This window comes from Schistocerca gregaria, chromosome 2 (assembly GCF_023897955.1).
Source record: "Schistocerca gregaria isolate iqSchGreg1 chromosome 2, iqSchGreg1.2, whole genome shotgun sequence".
Lineage (NCBI taxonomy): Eukaryota > Metazoa > Arthropoda > Insecta > Orthoptera > Acrididae > Schistocerca > Schistocerca gregaria.
In genome coordinates this window covers 410,855,408-410,872,287 of record NC_064921.1, presented here as the reverse complement: position 1 = coordinate 410,872,287, position 16,880 = coordinate 410,855,408, and the positions used below count along the sequence as shown (strand labels likewise).

Here is a 16,880-nt window from a genome sequence, read left to right as displayed (position 1 = left end):
GGTATAAGCTCATCAGTAATTGTCCTCCTGCAGACTGATGTACTGTCAGTATTGCTAATCTTGCTGTTACAACTTTAGTTTCTCAGTGCTAGTCAAGTACAATTCTGTTTGAGGTAAGGTAGTCCCATTGTTGTCAATAACCTGGTCGCTATGTACTGTCGTAACCTGTCGAGAACTAAAGCCGGTGTGCGAGTAAATTGACAGACGCCAAACCGGATAATTGAGTGAAGCCTTCCGGACAGCGGCGGATGTCTATATATATATATATATATGCAGTCTAGAGGGCGTTGGGGGTGTGCTGCTTATGGGTGTACCGTAAAAGATGAAACCTCAGCGTATCACTTTAAAAAAGACTTATTTGTGCTGTTTCTCGTTTCGAGTGCCAAAACTGAATACAAGAGATTCGTTAATCACAAGTAATGTATTTTAAGGTGGCAATTTTGATCCTAAGACTGCAACAAAATTCACGCTTTGGATTTAAAGCCGTGTTTCTTATCAGTAAAGGCGCGAAAATGGCTTTGTTGGCTTAGATTAACTAGTAAAACAGTGATGATGATGATTTCGCATACTACGAGGAGCGTAGGGGACGATGCGGGAGACCCGCACCGCCGTACTAGGCAAGGTCCTAGCGGAGGTGGTTTGCCGTTGCCTTCCTCCGACCGTAATGAGGATGAATGGTTATAAAGAAGACGCCACAACAGCACTTAGTCATCTTGAGGCACGGAAAATCCCTGGCCCCGCCAGGAATCGAACACGGTACCCAGTGCTCGAGAAGCAAGAACGCTACCGTGAGACCACGAGCTCCGTACAGTAAAACAATGAAGTGCAGTATGTAGCTTGGGAAGTATGAATACTGGATAATAAGCTTCGCTGCTAGAAAACAGCAGTGAGATAAAAAAAGTTTAAATAGACGATTCATCAATAATTCAGGTACTGCAGTCATAAAGTTTCCCATAAAATCAAAATTATACTTAATGAATATTTACTACTAATCGGGAACATGTTCTGCCAATTTTTGTTCAGATGCGCCAATGCAAGCAACGTTTTGCTCAGAAGTCAGAATACTGGAAGTAAAGTGACGCCAACGAGAGCTATAAAACTCATGTAGAAAACCATCATGTTCCTTATACGAGCCATTCTCGGAGTAACTATGTGGGATTTGGCCTTTATGATGTTGTACAGTCCCGGGAACTAGCAGTGTTATTAAGACAGTGATCCCCCTCTCCCAGGTAGTTATCACCACTGTTTCGGAGGGTCAAGGCCGTTCTTTTAAATCAGGCCCGGCCAGCGTGAGGGGGGAAACGCAGCATCCGCTGGAAACGCTGACGTCACGAGCAGAGGTGGGGCGGGCCCGGGCCAGAGCTGTTCGGCGAGAGCAGCGGTGCAGCCGAGATATCGGCCGGGGATGAACCGGCGGGAAGTACGCGCTACCGCCGCCCTGTATAAGCGACAGCAGGCGCACGACCGACCATCAGTACAGCCAAGGCAGCGGCCCCGGCGCACGCAGTAGCAGCAGATCCAGGAGCTCCGTAAGTTCAGACAGCACTTAACGCGGTAACACGCAGCTCCTCACTGCCTACATTACCGAACGACTAACCTGAGGCATGGTCTCAGTTGCAGGCTGCATATGTAACGGTTTCCAGAGACAACAAAAATTCTATTTTCAACATTTTACACAATTACTCGTATTCATCGAATTTGAAAATTTAAAATTATTTCATAGCTTCAAGGCAGTAGTACAATTAGGAAGTGTGAACATATCGTGAGCCAGTGCAACTAAGGGCGTGCAAATTATCCAGAATATATTCATCCAATGTTTGATAACCAGCGCACTTCGGAACTTCTTGAACTTTCTCTCGCTTACACGCTTAACATCAAATATTTAACACATTAACTCATTTGTAACGTAATCATACCTTAAAAGTGTTTTATACATGAAAATCCGATTGCTTGAAGAACAGGAGCCGATTTATTAGAAGTACCTGTTTTATTAAATTTAAGTCAACAAATAACTTTATCGCTAGTTTGATACTCCCGACAGTCTTTTCAGGCTGCGCTAACCGTTTCATCTGACTGCATCGACTACGAACTGAATAATGTATTACACAACCTTAAAGTTGCCTATTCCTGATTGCCTTCAGAGTTTCTCACTAACTGTCTTCTTGATATAGAGTTTTCCGTGCATACCTTAATACTCTTATTAGACTCACCCTTAACATTCATCTGTAGCGACAGATAGTGGATGCCTAGAGATTCGGTTTCTTCGGTGCCCGCGTAGGCCGGAGTCTACTTCCGTCAGTGCTCCCCATCAAAGTGTTTCATAAAACCTCTCGGAATTCCTGTAAATGTCGCGTACAATTTGTTGAAAGTGCGTTCTTCCGCTGCTTCAGACTGTTCTCTAGTTTCGGATGTATTAGATGAACTTGCTGGACAGACAAGAGAATTGCTTCACTTCCTCGACCATGTATTTCTTTCTTTAGCAAGTAGCTGTTTCTGTGTTTCCAGCATAGTCTTTGCTTTGTTTATTCTTAACAGAAATTCAACATAAAGTAGTGTGCCCACTTCATTGCACGTACATAAACAGTGTTGACGCTGGAAAAGTTAACTGCAATGTTCTTCGTTCTCATTTGCGTGGAAAGCGATGTTAACGTAAGTCATTAATTGAGTCATTCAGAACGAAGCACTAACACAAATATAGCGAAGATGTGAACTGTCAATCGAGAAATCACGCTATTGTTCCGCTGAATCGGTCCACTAGAACGATGATTGACATAAACCAGGTAGTAATCGTTCGCTCTGTTGTGAGCATTCGGTCTGTGCAACACAGCACAGTTGTGTTGAAAGAATTGATATGTTGATGGGGACTCGTGAGTTACGCCTGAATAGTTTAGCTGCCAACAGCATTTCCCACAAAAGGCGAGACCCGATATTTTAGCCCCAGTCCGGCACACAATTGTAATCTGTCAGCAAGTTTACAAATCAAGCTGTCCAATAGCGAGTGCAGTGGTCTCTAATACCAGCAACATCTTCCTCCATTCGGCCCATGGATATATAATCGGCAGTCTAGTTAACTAGTATTAAAGGAGGAAACTTCATGTATGTCATTGGCAGATAAAAAAAGGAGAACAAGTCCGTAATTATTAGGCGGCATACTGTTCATTATTTCAGTGTGTTACACTGCACAGAATGTAGACCTTTTGTCGAGTTCACTTGGTTTCGTTTCCTTGTGCTATTCGCTGTCATTTTATTTACATGGACAGGTCTCTCTACCTAAGGCATACAGTTGTAAGTTTTTACAGACAATCCTGTTGGAGGAACATCCACAACTGAGCATTATACCAGAGGCTGAAAATACCGCTACAATTGTAAGCTTCTTTTATTATTACACGATCGGTTTCCGGCTCTTATACGATCATCTTCAGATGTCGTAACTTGGGGCTGTGACCCCGAGCGCCACAGTTGACTTGTACAAGGCGCGGTGTGCTACCTACGAGCGCAGAGCATGGAGTTACACACTATCAAATATACACTATCTGATCGAAAGTATCCAGACACATATTAGTAGGTGTTAATGGGGAATGTGTCCACCCTCCATCTTTAAGAAGGCTAGTACACTTCTGGGGAAACTTTCAATTAAGTGTTTCAATGTCTTTGGAGGAATGGCAGTTTATTCTTACTCAAAAGCCGAAACCAGAAAGCAGAAAATGATGTTAAACGCTGGGGTCTGGAGCGAAATCGGCATTCAGACTCATCCTAAATGAGTTCATGTCCAGTCCACTTCAGGTATGTTACAGTCTGCAAACCTTTTCCTCATAAATACTGCTTTTAGACGGGATATGCATCGTCAGATTGATACAAACAACCATTCACTTAGAACTTTTGTTTTATGCACTCGGCACACAATGCTGTAAAATGTGTTCATATCCTTCTTAACCTGAATAACGACGCTACTCGCTAACCACGGACAGCACCCGTTACGATAAGTGCTGTTACTGCTTCTTTACTGACAACACAGTGCGGTACTCTCAACCTGCTTTAACACCACATTCTCCGTATTTCACTACTGGCATTACACATGATGGCAAGTAATGTTCTCCATGCATTCGCCACACCCAAACATTTCCATCGGTCTGACACAGGGTACAGCGTAATTCAGCACTCCACTTGTTTTCAGTCATTGCCCAGTGTCGTCGCTCTTTGGATCACCTCAAGGGTCCCTCAGCAATGACTACGTAAATACGTGATTGATGAGCAGTTGCTCGACCCTAGTAGCCCATTTTTTTTAAATTCTCTACCCGCAATCACTGTGATAGCTGGACTGCTGGCGGCACTTTGGAACTCACGAGTAATTGCAACTGCTGACATGCGATTTCTACAACTGCTCTCTGCAATGTTCGATGCTCCCTGTCCGCCAGTACATTTGCCTGTTTTCGGTGTAAATGGCTGATCCTTTGCGGTTCCTCTTCACAATCACATCACCAACAGCCAACTTGGGCAGCTTCAGAGGGGCGACGCGCGATGATTAGTCAACGTTCGGAGTCAGTGAGCTCTCCTTACTGACCTATTTTGCTGTTCCTGCTTCTCTAGGGACAACGCAATACGCTACTCCCCCACCTAATTTAACACTGGCGGGTGCGTCTCTCGTGACATCTATTAGTCAATTCCACGTTACGTAAGGTGTCTGGATATAGCGTATAGTGTATTGTTCTTTGTGATACACCTTTCTTTGACAGGTGGAATTTATATATGGCGCAAAGCGCGAAAGGATTGCTAAACTTACGTACACGTTAAATTCTAAGCAAAAGTAATCATCCTTGCACATTTTTTGGTCAGTGTTCGTTCATCTGCTAATGTCGTGCTAAACGTAAGCGTTTCTGTTCCAGATTAAACCAGTATGAAGGCAGCGGTGCTCCTCGTCGTACTGAGTGCCATAGCGCTCAGCTGCGCGTTCCCTTCACCCAAGGACAAGGTGAGTGCCTCACTCTTCGTACGCTCCTTTTTCTGGTAGCAGCCATCCAGTAACCGACTGTGGTGTGTAGCACGACAATGAAATTTATCAATAAACACAAATGCAAGACGGAGTTTTTTCGCATTTTTACTTTAAATCCTCATTTGCATTTAAATTTCCGTATGCCGTTGTGCTCGTTTTTGGTTGAGGGTCTCTAGTGCACATCAATCGCACTCTCCACTTCCCTTCTTTCCTACTATGTTTGCTTGTACTATACGGGAAGTGCGTGTGTCGCTGTTCCTACATACTCTTTATCAAATTTCACCCTCGTGGTCATTATGCAAGGTGTATGTTGCAGAACGTGGTACATTTTCAATCTGAAGCTACCAAAAGTATGGCACTCCGTGATGCGCAATGCATAGCGTCTCCTGTTGGAATTTAATGAGTTTTTATATACAGATCTCTCGTTGACTGCACAAAACTGAGCAGCTTCAATCTGTTTCTAGTCATTTCAAGATAAATCGATATGGGGAAATATTCGAAGGTACTTGACGTTTGTAACTCATGCGAATGTCTGATCGTCGGTCGTGTAGTTGAATGAGACATCATCTCTTCGTCTATTTAGCGCTTAATTATTACAATTTATTTATGCTGCAAGTAAATTTACCTTACACCAAGCGCTAGTCAATCCTGTATTACGCACCAATTATGTAACGATTTTACCACTCTGTCACCGTACAGCCTCTGAGAGTTACAGATGCCGTCTCGTATGTTTCTACTGTGCATAGCAGAAGACAACTTTCAAACACGCAAGATGCTACTTTTGCTTCTGACAATGTCGCACCACAGTGCTGGGTTCCATTGGGTACGATGTCTTTACGAAATCTTTCTCCAGTGTTGTGCAAGCTCGTATTTCGTAGTGTGGGCGACAGTTCTACACTGAATCGAATGCTTTTTTTGAACCGAAGGAAATACGGCAACATCTTGTAGTCGGCTGTCTACAGTGCTCTGAGCCAAGTGAGTAAACAGAGGAAGCTGAGTTTCATCCGTTCGATGCTTGCGAACTTATGGTCTAGCCGTAAATACGTTTAGTATGCGTGCAACAAACTGGCGTCCGTTGCCATATTGTTAATTCGCTGGACGTGTCCCACGACACTTCAAGATTGTAGGGACCAGCGCCTATACCCAGTGCTGTAAGAGTTGCCGGTCCCTTCCCGTATTCTACGTGCAATACACAAACGGGACCCAGTGGCGGCGTCTCCCCAAACAAACGTGTTTAGCAAACATTGTTTCAAGCGTGACAGTTCGAGGAAAGTCGATTCTAGTAAAGAGCGCTATCCATCTATGTATTCTTCGAATTATGACATCATAAGTGACCTACATGCTGTCTACGAGGTTATTGCTAATTTGCTGTAGTTGTAATCGTGGTTCGTGTAGTTTTCTCCAACATGTCGGTTCGCGAGTGCTCCACAGCTGCCGTTTAATTTTGTGGTTATTTCGTATCTTAATTTATCAGGTGATTTGGTTTTGTATAGGCTATAATGTATGAAATACTTGTCTAGAATCGAGTGGAGATTGGGATCCGTTCGAAGAGCGGGCTGCTTAGGTCGTGTTATTGCTACGGATGGCGTCGTCCAGTTGGCGCGATGTTTCAGAAGCTGACTTGTTTGCGATCCTATTGACTGATTTGTCTTCCGCTGGCCGCCTTCTAGGCACATGGAAAAACACACAACTGTTATTTTATAAGTTCTCTAAGCACACCTAAGATTAAAAATGGAGACGGTGACACAGATGCAAAAAATTTACAAATGCTTATTTCATTCATTTCATTTATTTTGAGTTCATTGATATGCCTTACTATTGCCACTGATATATTCGAATAGGGTATATAAGAAATATGTCAACTATTGGAATCAGATGGTTCACCTCACATTTTGAAATCGGATCCTTCTTACCGGCACATCATTTCGTTTCAGGAGGACCGTGGCGGAGTGGACGTGGACGTGCACAGGGAGAAGGGCGTGGGCACGGTGGTGGGGGTGCAGGGCCAGGGCAACGTGTGGAAGAGCGGCGACGGCAGGACCCGCGTGGACGCCGACGGCTCCTGGCAGAGGGTGTACCGCGGGCCGGCGGCCGGCAGACCAAAGTACTCGGCGGGCGTCCGCCTCTCTCACAGGTGGTAGCCGAGCACGTTCGCTGCGTCGCGTCTGGATATTCGCCGCTAACCAGCGTCCCACCTCTCTTCGGAAACTGAATGCCGCACACTGCCAGTTGTTGAACCAACATTATGTTGGTAATAACAAAGTACTGCCTGTTGTTACGTTTACCAACGTTTTATGCTTAATTTTCTGATTTTTACTTCAATAAAAATCTAATAACACTCAGCTTTGTATTTCTTTAAAGACTTACATCGACTGACATGCCTATTTCACAAATACTCACTTTACGTGTGTCATCGTATTTTAATTTTTTGTTTATCGTATTTTCTGAGTCGTAGATAGGCATTTGCCTAAATGTTTATGGAAAACTGCCAAAAAAGAACGGAAGGCAAGCTGCTGTACTAGATCTACAGTCGGCAGTGCATCACACATCCGTCACGGTAGGTAAAGCAATGTGCGTTACACAGTACGAGCCGGTGAAATATGTTCCTGGACTAAAAAATAGGAAGAGTGTAAACAAGTCATGCAAAACTTACGCAAAACTTTTCTGAGCAGGTTAGTTACATCTTCCGTCATATGAAACACAAGACACACAGATGCGCTGCATTTAGGGAGAAGAAAAAAAAATCTACATTTAATTTATATAACGCATAAAAGTGAAGTATAAAACTAATTTGCTAAGATATTAGGAGAAAAACTGTGTCTTTTGAGTGTTTATAAAAAGGTCAGTTTCGTATGTTAACAAGAGAGACACGTCACCATCTGTTCACCCAATGGGAGGTCAACAGAAGTACTGAGTACAGGAGGAGTGACCCATCGGTAAGACTCTGGAGGCATTTATGGCAATTATTGCTAATTATGTAGTTGTTAGCTGCAACAGGATAAAATTTCCCCTGCTTTATACAATGGATTATTTGATGCAGCTGTTAGACAGCGATATTGAATTTCAATGGAAATGTTTTGCAACCATAGTCTCCGCTTTCCCTACTTCGTCGTTCGAGAAGATTAAAAAAATGCTCTTCAATGGACCTCAAATTCGCATCGCTGTAAGTGACGAAGAATTCATCAGGAATATGAGTAGCAAGGAAAAAGGTAGCTAGGTTTTCATTTAAGAAAATTATGAAACGTGACTGGAGGAATGTTGTGGACATACAAGTTTTGGTAAACCGTGTAGATGAAGATGAATGTGGAGAGTCTAGGGACTGTTACAAACGGACATGGAGAGAGTGGAACAGTGTAATAAAGTACTATGATGCAATAATATATTGGCTGACTACTGCAGAGATGTAAAAATAGACCTCCCATACTGTTGTACCGCAACTTATCGATTCTGTCGGAGCCGACGCCTCAACGTTTGTTGTGGGCGCCGCAAGCACGTACATGGTATTGATATTGTTCAAGAAAAAATAATAGATGTTTCCTCTAGCAAACAAAAAAATAGAATTATTGTCAATGCGAAAACAAAAAAATGGCGGGGACTATAAAAACAGCTTCGAAAAAAAATAACTCTGACTTTTCAATTAGGGACAAAATGTATGCTACCTTTCTGAATGGATGTGATAAAATGGTAAAATGGGAAACACTTTAATACAATATCTTTGTGTAAAGACTTTAACAATAGAGGACGAAGATTTGCTCGTTTAACGTAACACATTATGTTCAGACTCCATAAGCAGGTAGACAAGCCAGATCAACATCGATATTCCGTGTCGAGTAGTGACTGTCGGTTTGGTACATCGGTCAGCCAGAGCGTGGTTTTAGGTGGTTTCACATGTTCGTATAAGGAATGCTGAACTGATTTCCACCCCCACATGACACGTGTAGCACACAAATACTTAAATCACACCTCTTTTGTGAATTGGATGTGGTCATACATGCTGTTCGTTTGTATCAAGAACTAACCCATTTTTTCAGAATCATGAGGCCCAATAACAAAAGTGTGCGAGAGTTGTTTTATCAAGAAACCTTGAGTGAGGGTCTAAATGGAGCTCGATGAAAACTTATGCACTGTGAGTATCGGTTCACAAGATTTTAGTTTTTATAACTAAACGCGGTAAAAGAAACAGCTTCATCAGGCAAGCTGATGGATTAAAGAGATAAAGGAATCTGGTGGCGACAGGAAGGGCATGCGACTATAACACTGTTATTCAATCAGTCATCTAATTTATATAAAAAAAGTGTTTAAAGTGTAGTGTAATAGACACTAAAGCGCCAAAGAAACTGGTATAACCATGCGTATTCAAATACAGAGATATGTAAATAGGTAGAATACGGCGCTGCGACCGCCAACGCCTATATAAGACAAGTGCTTAGCGCAGTTGTTAGATCGGTTACTGCTGCTACAATGGCAGGTTATCAAGATTTAAGAGAGTTAGAAGGTGATGTTACAGTCGGCGCACGAGCGAAGGAACACTGCATCTCCGAGGTAGCGTTTATGTGGAGATTTTCCCGTACGACCATTTCACATGAATATCAGGAATCCCGGTATAACATCCAGTCTCCGATATCGCTGCGGCGGGAAAAAGATTCTGCAAGAACGGGACCAAAGACGACTGAAGAGAATCGTTCACCGTGACAGACGTGCAAACCTTCCACAAATTGTACCAGATTTCATTTCTGGGGCATCACCAAGTGTCAGCGTGAGAACCATTCAACGAAACATCATCGTTATGGGCCTTCGGTGCCGAAAGCCTACTCTTGTACCCTTGATGACTGCAGAACACAAACCTTTACGTATCGCCTGGGCCCGTCAAACCGACACTGGACTGTTGATGACTGGAAAATGCTGACTGCAGACGAGTATCATTTCAAATTGTATCGAGCGGATAGACGTGCATGTCAGCTGGGGTTTGTTCAAGCTGGTGAAGGTCCTGTAATTTTATGTTTTGATGTTGGCTGCGTTATAGAATATGTTAATATTGCTGACAGCGCTCTGTGCCCTCTTCAAGAGGTTCTGAGATTGGACGGACTAGCAATTAGCTAGAGAATTGTATGGACATGTTTTTCTTAGTGGAGACTCTGTGTTGGTAGGATATGCATTGTAAAATGAGGATGGATGTTGTTGATAATGTTCGAGTTGTGGAATTATTGACAACTAGATAATTTTTGCAACTGGATGTCACATGAATAGGATGAAATTTTCTAAATATATTGTTTACTCTTCAACAAAACCTTTCTTCTGCTAACCGTAGAAGTTAGAGTCTATAGTAATTAGAATCCTTTTATTTAGCTGGCTGTTGTTGCTACTTGCTGTAATTTCTATAGCTAGTGTTATGAAGATTTTCTGTGAAGTACTTGACTTATGAAAAAGAATGGGGTTTCCACTATTAGAATTCGTGAGTGAAATGAGTGTAGGCAATTAATAGAACTGGAGGTAGTTTCATATTTCTTTAATTTCACATTGTTTGGATTTGTATTATTGTTAGGATTTCTTGCAATTCAGGGCCATTCTTGGTATTATTGGAAATCATGTTGTCAACGTATAGATTTTGTTGGGCTTGTATATTGTGGGTAATAAATGAATAGCTTAAGTTTGAGTTGTCTTTGTCTGGAAAAATTTTGTTGGCCAGTGTTTAATTAAAAAAAAAAATAGAGTAGTTCCATTAGATACGACTATGACTGGTGACACGTACATAAGCACCCTGTCTGATTACCTGCATCCATTCATGTCCATCGTGCATTCCAATGGACTTGTGCAATTCCAAGACGACAATGCGACACCCCTCACGTCCGGAAATGCTACAGAGTGGCTCCAGGAACACTCTACTGAGTTTCAAGGCTTCTAAGGGGATGTTTCAAAATGGTGTCTAACATGGAAACCACGCATTTCCGGACATAAGTTCACTAGACATGTTTCGTTCCATACCCTCTCGTCGATCAATCCCTAGCGTTTGTACACGGTGGAAAGAATCACCCCTGTATAGATCAGATCCAGAAAGGCCACGAAATTTTAATCCTAAAAAAACTGGCCAAAGGGGCCTTCTATGTTTACATTTTGTATAATCAACAAATGAAATACTTAAATATTCTAATAGCTTAGTGCACACATTAAGATTTATTAAGACAGTTATACCTTTCTCTTAACAAACGATCTGTCAAAAGGCAAAGGTAGGGTGTGGTCACTCTATATTGTCGTTCAGAATATTTATACAACCCTACTGCAGTGTTACTGAGCCACATAAGAAACTTTCTCCATATAACTCTTTGTACTTTACTGAATTTCATTTGTAACTGAAAGAATTTCACTTTATTTTACTCAAAACTTAAATCTGGAGAACCTTAGTATTTGTATATGAGCAGTTCGTCTTCTTAGCAAAACATATTTACTCACTTTCACTTTGCTTACTACCACAAAGAGAGTAAGAATATTAAAATCGTCAAATTTGTCTGAAAAACAATCAATAGCAGTACTTAAGCAAAATTTCACTTTCATACGTACATTCAACGATGAAAATTAGTGCTTGTAGATACTGAATAAAGCATTTCAAATGTTTTTATGTACAGGTTTACTCGGAATAATCAAACAGTAGGACAACACCCTATATGGGTCAATGATAAGAAATAAAATAACAAGGTGAAAAAATTTTATGTTTAATGAAATAATTATTTAAAAAACTTAATTTTGGATTAATGGTTCACACTTCCACATTTCTAATTATACAGATCGTAACCTGTTGGCTGTAGTCGTTGGGTGTGGTGGATAGTAACAGCACTACACTACCCATGGTACGCGTACAAGTCTCTTGAAATATGGACTGATAATTCTTCTTTCGTTTTAACACCAATAACATAGCCCAACAACTTGTACCAAAGCCGTAATAATTCAGCACTCATCATCCGAGGCTGCTGTGCAAAATTTCGGGCTCCGTCCGAGTGTCGCCTCTTTCACTGCTGCGTATGGACTATGTCCCCTCGGTCCTGATCGTATGGTATATCAGTTCATCGTCGACTACAATATTTTTGGATCTGATCAAAGTAAACGTTGCGGACAGCGGTTTGTTGTTGGTCTGGCGGTGTGTCACTGCTGGCGTAGACGATAGCGTATGTGACCGCTTGTAGCAGCCGGCGCCGGTTCGTTGGCCCAAGCGGTGACGTAGGCGCGAACAGCTGCCGGTCGGTTGGGCGTGGCGCGGCGTCCGCTGCCCGGACGGGACAACCGGCGATCGCTCGCCGCGTAGCACAACATGTAAACATTTCGCCGAGTATTAGTTCAAAAATGGCTCTGAGCACTATGGCACTTAACATCTATTTCGCTGTGCGCTACCTATAGCGTATTTTGACAGTCCACTGCTATGGTTCCGTTTATCAGAAGTGTCACTTCTTTGCCGAAACATTTATCCATATTGTGAATGCCTATCATGTTTCGCATCTAAATTGTTTTCTGCGAAAGGCACACCATTTGAGCTATTAATTTTTATTCTTTTTTTCACTATACTTTCAGAACAGTCTTCCACTGTTAAACACAGTCACACAAGTTGTGTTCTTGCACAGTTTAACTGTTCAAACTTTTATGTCGTTCCAATTCGTAGTTCAGTCGATCCGTTTTTTCACTATTTGAGGGTTCGGATAGTCACTTTTAAATTGGAACATGGTTTATTGCATTTTACTAGAATTACATAATAAATTTGCTTTCCATTTTATATGTTAATATTATGTATCTATATAGATATGGTACAATTAGAGTTCCTTCTAGGTCCGTTTAACACTTACTATTCAGTGATTGACCTAGTTGTCACCTCTTATTTAAAGTGTTGACCAGTTTGTCATACTGGACCCATGAGTTCTGTAGGTTTTATGACATGTGTATTATTTATTCATTCAACACTGATTCAGAAACTTTTGTCATTGTAGCGTTTGCAGCTGCCTTGCTTACGCGCGGGTGTAGCTGCAAGCGCCTTCAAGCTGGAATCAGTGTGGAAATTAAGAGGTATTATTCCGTTTGAAATTTTTTATTACGCGAATTCTCGCGTTTGCACAGCGATTCGCTGTTAATTTGCGCGTCCGACGACCATGCACAATGCTTCTTCTCTTTTCAAGGTTTATCCTGTGCAGAGCGTCCTTATGCAGATTCATTTGCTAATCTCTTTTCTGTCACGGTACTTGTTAAGGTCAGGATTCTCCTTCTGTCACAACTCACTCATACATACACTTAGCAACTACTCTATATCTAACAACCAGAAGTATAAAATCAAATAAACATTAAATAAATCTTACTAACTAGGCATGTAACTTACATCTACCTTTACACACTACGCATTTTAAACTTAAACCCTTAAGTATCCCCGGATATAAACGGTTTTATTATTTGTCATCGCAACATTTTCTGAATTTCTCTCCCCACTGTTTGTCTTTTCGACCACGTCATTGAACAGGAGGAACGGCAGAAAGTCTGGTGAGGTTTTACTTGCATGTCGAACTCATATTCTTTTATTATCCCCGGTTTTTCTGAAAACACTTCTAGAAATTGGTTCAGCACTTGGCTCAAATCAGATTGCTGTGACAGGCTGAGGTACGAAGATTCGGCTACTTTTGATGCAATATGTTGCTTAATAATAGCATTTTCCCGTTCCCAAACGGGTTCCTGTTCACTGCTGTCTTGATTTACAACACAGTAGTTGTGATTCAACGTGTCAGGATCCTGTAAAGTTACCCGGACGTTCCGGCAGTAGTTCACATACGCGTTCGGAGTCCTCATTAATGCCAGATCAGTTTGTCGGTTTAGATAGGTTAAGGTGCATGTGGCTCGGGAGAGGTCAATTTTTGCCTTCAATTCCCTAAGCGCGTCAAGGCCCAGGATGCAAGGTACTGTGAGATTTTTGACCACCAGGAATGAGCACAGTATGGCTTCGTTTTCCAGGGCAATCTCTGCCTGCATCTGATTCTTTATGAGCTGCACCCTGCCCCGTAGGGCACCTACTATTCTACAATTTTTTACTGGCAGGCTCGGTAACTTGTTCACACGATCCACGACGCACTTGAATAACTGCTCATCAATACAAGAAGCACTCGCCCCTGTATCCAATATTATTATTACTTCGACCCCATTTATCTTTGCCACAAAGGCAGGCTACACATGTTGCATTTCTTGTTGGTCCGCAGGTCAACTGTCAGTTCATCTTTCATCTCGCATCCGTCATTGTAGCAGAGCACATTCACCCACACATTCTGTCTGCCCCCCCTCTTTCATCTGGGGATCTGGGAAGGGGGGGGGGGGAGGGCCCTACAGAGGTGGGCCAGAGTTTGACGGCCTGTCGCAGCCTGCCGACACGTGATCAGACACATCGGTTATTCGAACATTATCAGTCACAATTGGTGACATGCACTGCGGTGCGTACACGTGTGACTGAGTGTTCGGAGGCTGAGGTGGAGACAGTGGGATCGGGATGACATTGATGTGACTAATAAGCACATGACCTGACGGCATGTTTTGATGTGCCTGCCAGTTTGCTGGCCCTGCCCGTTGCCATTGCTCATTGTTAGTTCTCATATTTTTATTGCCAAAGTTGGAGTTTCCTCCCCCTTCACCTCTTCTCTTTTGATTGTAGTTTTCTCCACCACGTTTTGGTGAAGACAGGTTTGACTGGCCATGCTGGTACGTATTGCATCCAGTGCTGTGCCACTGACCATCCACAGTGGGCACAACTATTCATAGTGTTTCCTTTCTTAGTTAAGTTTTCCCATTGCGAATATGCGTCACTCTTTGAATATCCGTTCTTACGAGGGCTATTACTGGATTGACTTTCTCCTTTACCGTTCGCTTGTCCGCTGTTTGTACTCCCCTGATTTCCCTGCCTGGCATCCTCGTCTATTAAATGGAGGGAGTCTATGGTTGCCATAAACAACTCCAAGTCCATGTCAGGGACGTGTAACGAGTTTCTCTCTTATCGTTATAGGCAGATTACCCTTCAAAATTCTTGGAACGTCCCTGGCAGGCATGGATTCGTCCCAGTATCTGTTTTTTTTGTTCAGGTATCTTTCAAAATATTTTCTCAAGTTACCTCAAAGGGGATTGATTGGTTCCGGGTTATACTCTTGTTTCCGGAGACGCTCCTGAACAGACCTGGACCAGTATGTGGCAAGAAATTTACTTTCGAATTCAGACAACGGCGGACACTGCCCCGCGATTTCCATCGCCCACAGTGCCGCGTCTCCTGTGATGAAAGGGATCACAAACTCAACCTTTTGGTGCTCAGTCCATGATGCCGGGATTACATTCCGGAAACTTTTTATAAATATTACCGGATGGTCATTCCTTTTCTCATCATTAAACGTCTGGAACTGCCTGTGTTTTAATAGTGATGCCTCGAGCTTTACTTGCGCTACGGTTGGTAGCGCTACCTCTCCGTTCGCGGCGACAACGCCTGAACAATTGAATGGCGAGTACGGTTGCACTGTCTCGCAATCAGCTTTTTCCACTCGGCATACATTTATCGGCACTTTTCCATACTGTATGTTGTGGTTGATTGGCTCAGGGTCGATCACATTGCCTCGAACCCCGTTCTATGCACAGCGTTTGACACAGTCATCGCTGTTTTAAATCTAATATTTTTAAAATTTCGTCCACCGTCTATTTGCATTACCCTTTGCGGAATGTCCTTCTGTTGTTCAAACAATTCAGCGACTTGCTGCATTACTACATCGATCATATGTGACAAATACGACACTAGCGCCCTGTCAGGTTGTTCAAACATTTCATTAATTTTTGCCAGGAACTGAGCATCACGCTCCTGCTCCGTGCATTCGCGTTCAAGGCGTTCCTGTCTTTCCTTTTCCTCACGGTCTTCCGCTAAAATGTCCTTAACTTGGTTAATTAATGCCTGCTCCCGTTGCTTGTCTTTCATGTCAAATTGTGCCATCAGCACCGTTAGAAAATTGGTCGTTGGTACAAGTACTTGTACAATATTTGCTGCCGATTCAGTAGCATCCTCCTTCCCTGTGCCAGTAATCGAGTGGATTTCTTTGCTCAGTTGAGCTTGAACCTGATCAGTGCCCAATATTTTTTCCGTTTCAGGTTGCTCAGCTTCCGGTTTTGGAAGTTGAGAACCCGTCATTGTGGGTTGGTTTCTCATTGAAAACTCTTGTATATTTTCGTCTGTGTCATAGCCTGACAGATCTTCCCTCTCTAACCGTTTGTCCTTGCGTGTCTTCACCATTTCGACTAGTATTAATCCTGACTGGTAAGACACGAGTACACACAGAATCTATTTTCCCCCAAAAATGAGACACATAAAACATACTAACTACACAAAACACTGAAATCAAGTAAAGCAAAGAAGCTACCTACTACTATTACTGCTGAAACTAACAGTTACACTTTCGTACTCGTTATATTTCCGCTGCACTGTGAAAATTTTAACTTCTGCAGAAACTTTACTTTGGCAATCAACTGCACTAGTATTTATTTGATTCACATAGCTGATTGTGTGACCTCAAATCCAGAACACTAATCACTGTCTCAGAATTCTAACACTGATTTTTGTTCAGTAGTAGTAAATGAATCTGTTTCACTGTCCACTGACATTAAAACAAATTGCTTAAACACTTTTGACAAATTTTCACTCAAGAAGATAAACACAGTGCATGGACAACGGATCCTTTCTTCCTTTAGTTTCCAGCCCAGAAGCGCATGCATATACACCCTTACCTTTATTAGTTATTGTTGCTTGGTGTTGTCTTTATCTCAGTCGAGACAATGGTACGCATCTAGTAAGCTTCATGTCCATTTATCTTCACTGGTTGGATCTCGTACAAGTTTTGTATTTTTGGTACATTGA

The 16,880-nt window shown here is 42.4% G+C and overlaps 1 protein-coding gene across 1 annotated transcript; it reads left to right on the top strand.

Annotated features, from left to right (window-relative positions):
* Nucleotides 1–1,418: 1,418 nt before the first annotated feature.
* LOC126323167 (uncharacterized) lies at nucleotides 1,419–7,332 on the top strand. The gene is made up of 3 exons (XM_049994612.1): nucleotides 1,419–1,530; nucleotides 4,884–4,969; nucleotides 6,925–7,332. Exons 2-3 carry the CDS (start codon nucleotides 4,895–4,897, stop codon nucleotides 7,129–7,131), a joined length of 282 nt encoding a protein of 93 aa, XP_049850569.1. The 5' UTR covers nucleotides 1,419–1,530; nucleotides 4,884–4,894; the 3' UTR covers nucleotides 7,132–7,332.
* Nucleotides 7,333–16,880: the final 9,548 nt, after the last annotated feature.

What these genes read in the sequence shown, in the direction of transcription:
- LOC126323167 (XM_049994612.1), top strand. Translation starts at nt 4,895, where the DNA reads ATGAAGGCAGCGGTGCTCCTCGTCGTACTGAGTGCCATAGCGCTCAGC. An exon ending in TCCCTTCACCCAAGGACAAG is followed by an intron (nt 4,970 to 6,924) that starts GTGAGTGCCTCA and finishes ATTTCGTTTCAG; the next exon opens with GAGGACCGTGGCGGAGTGGA.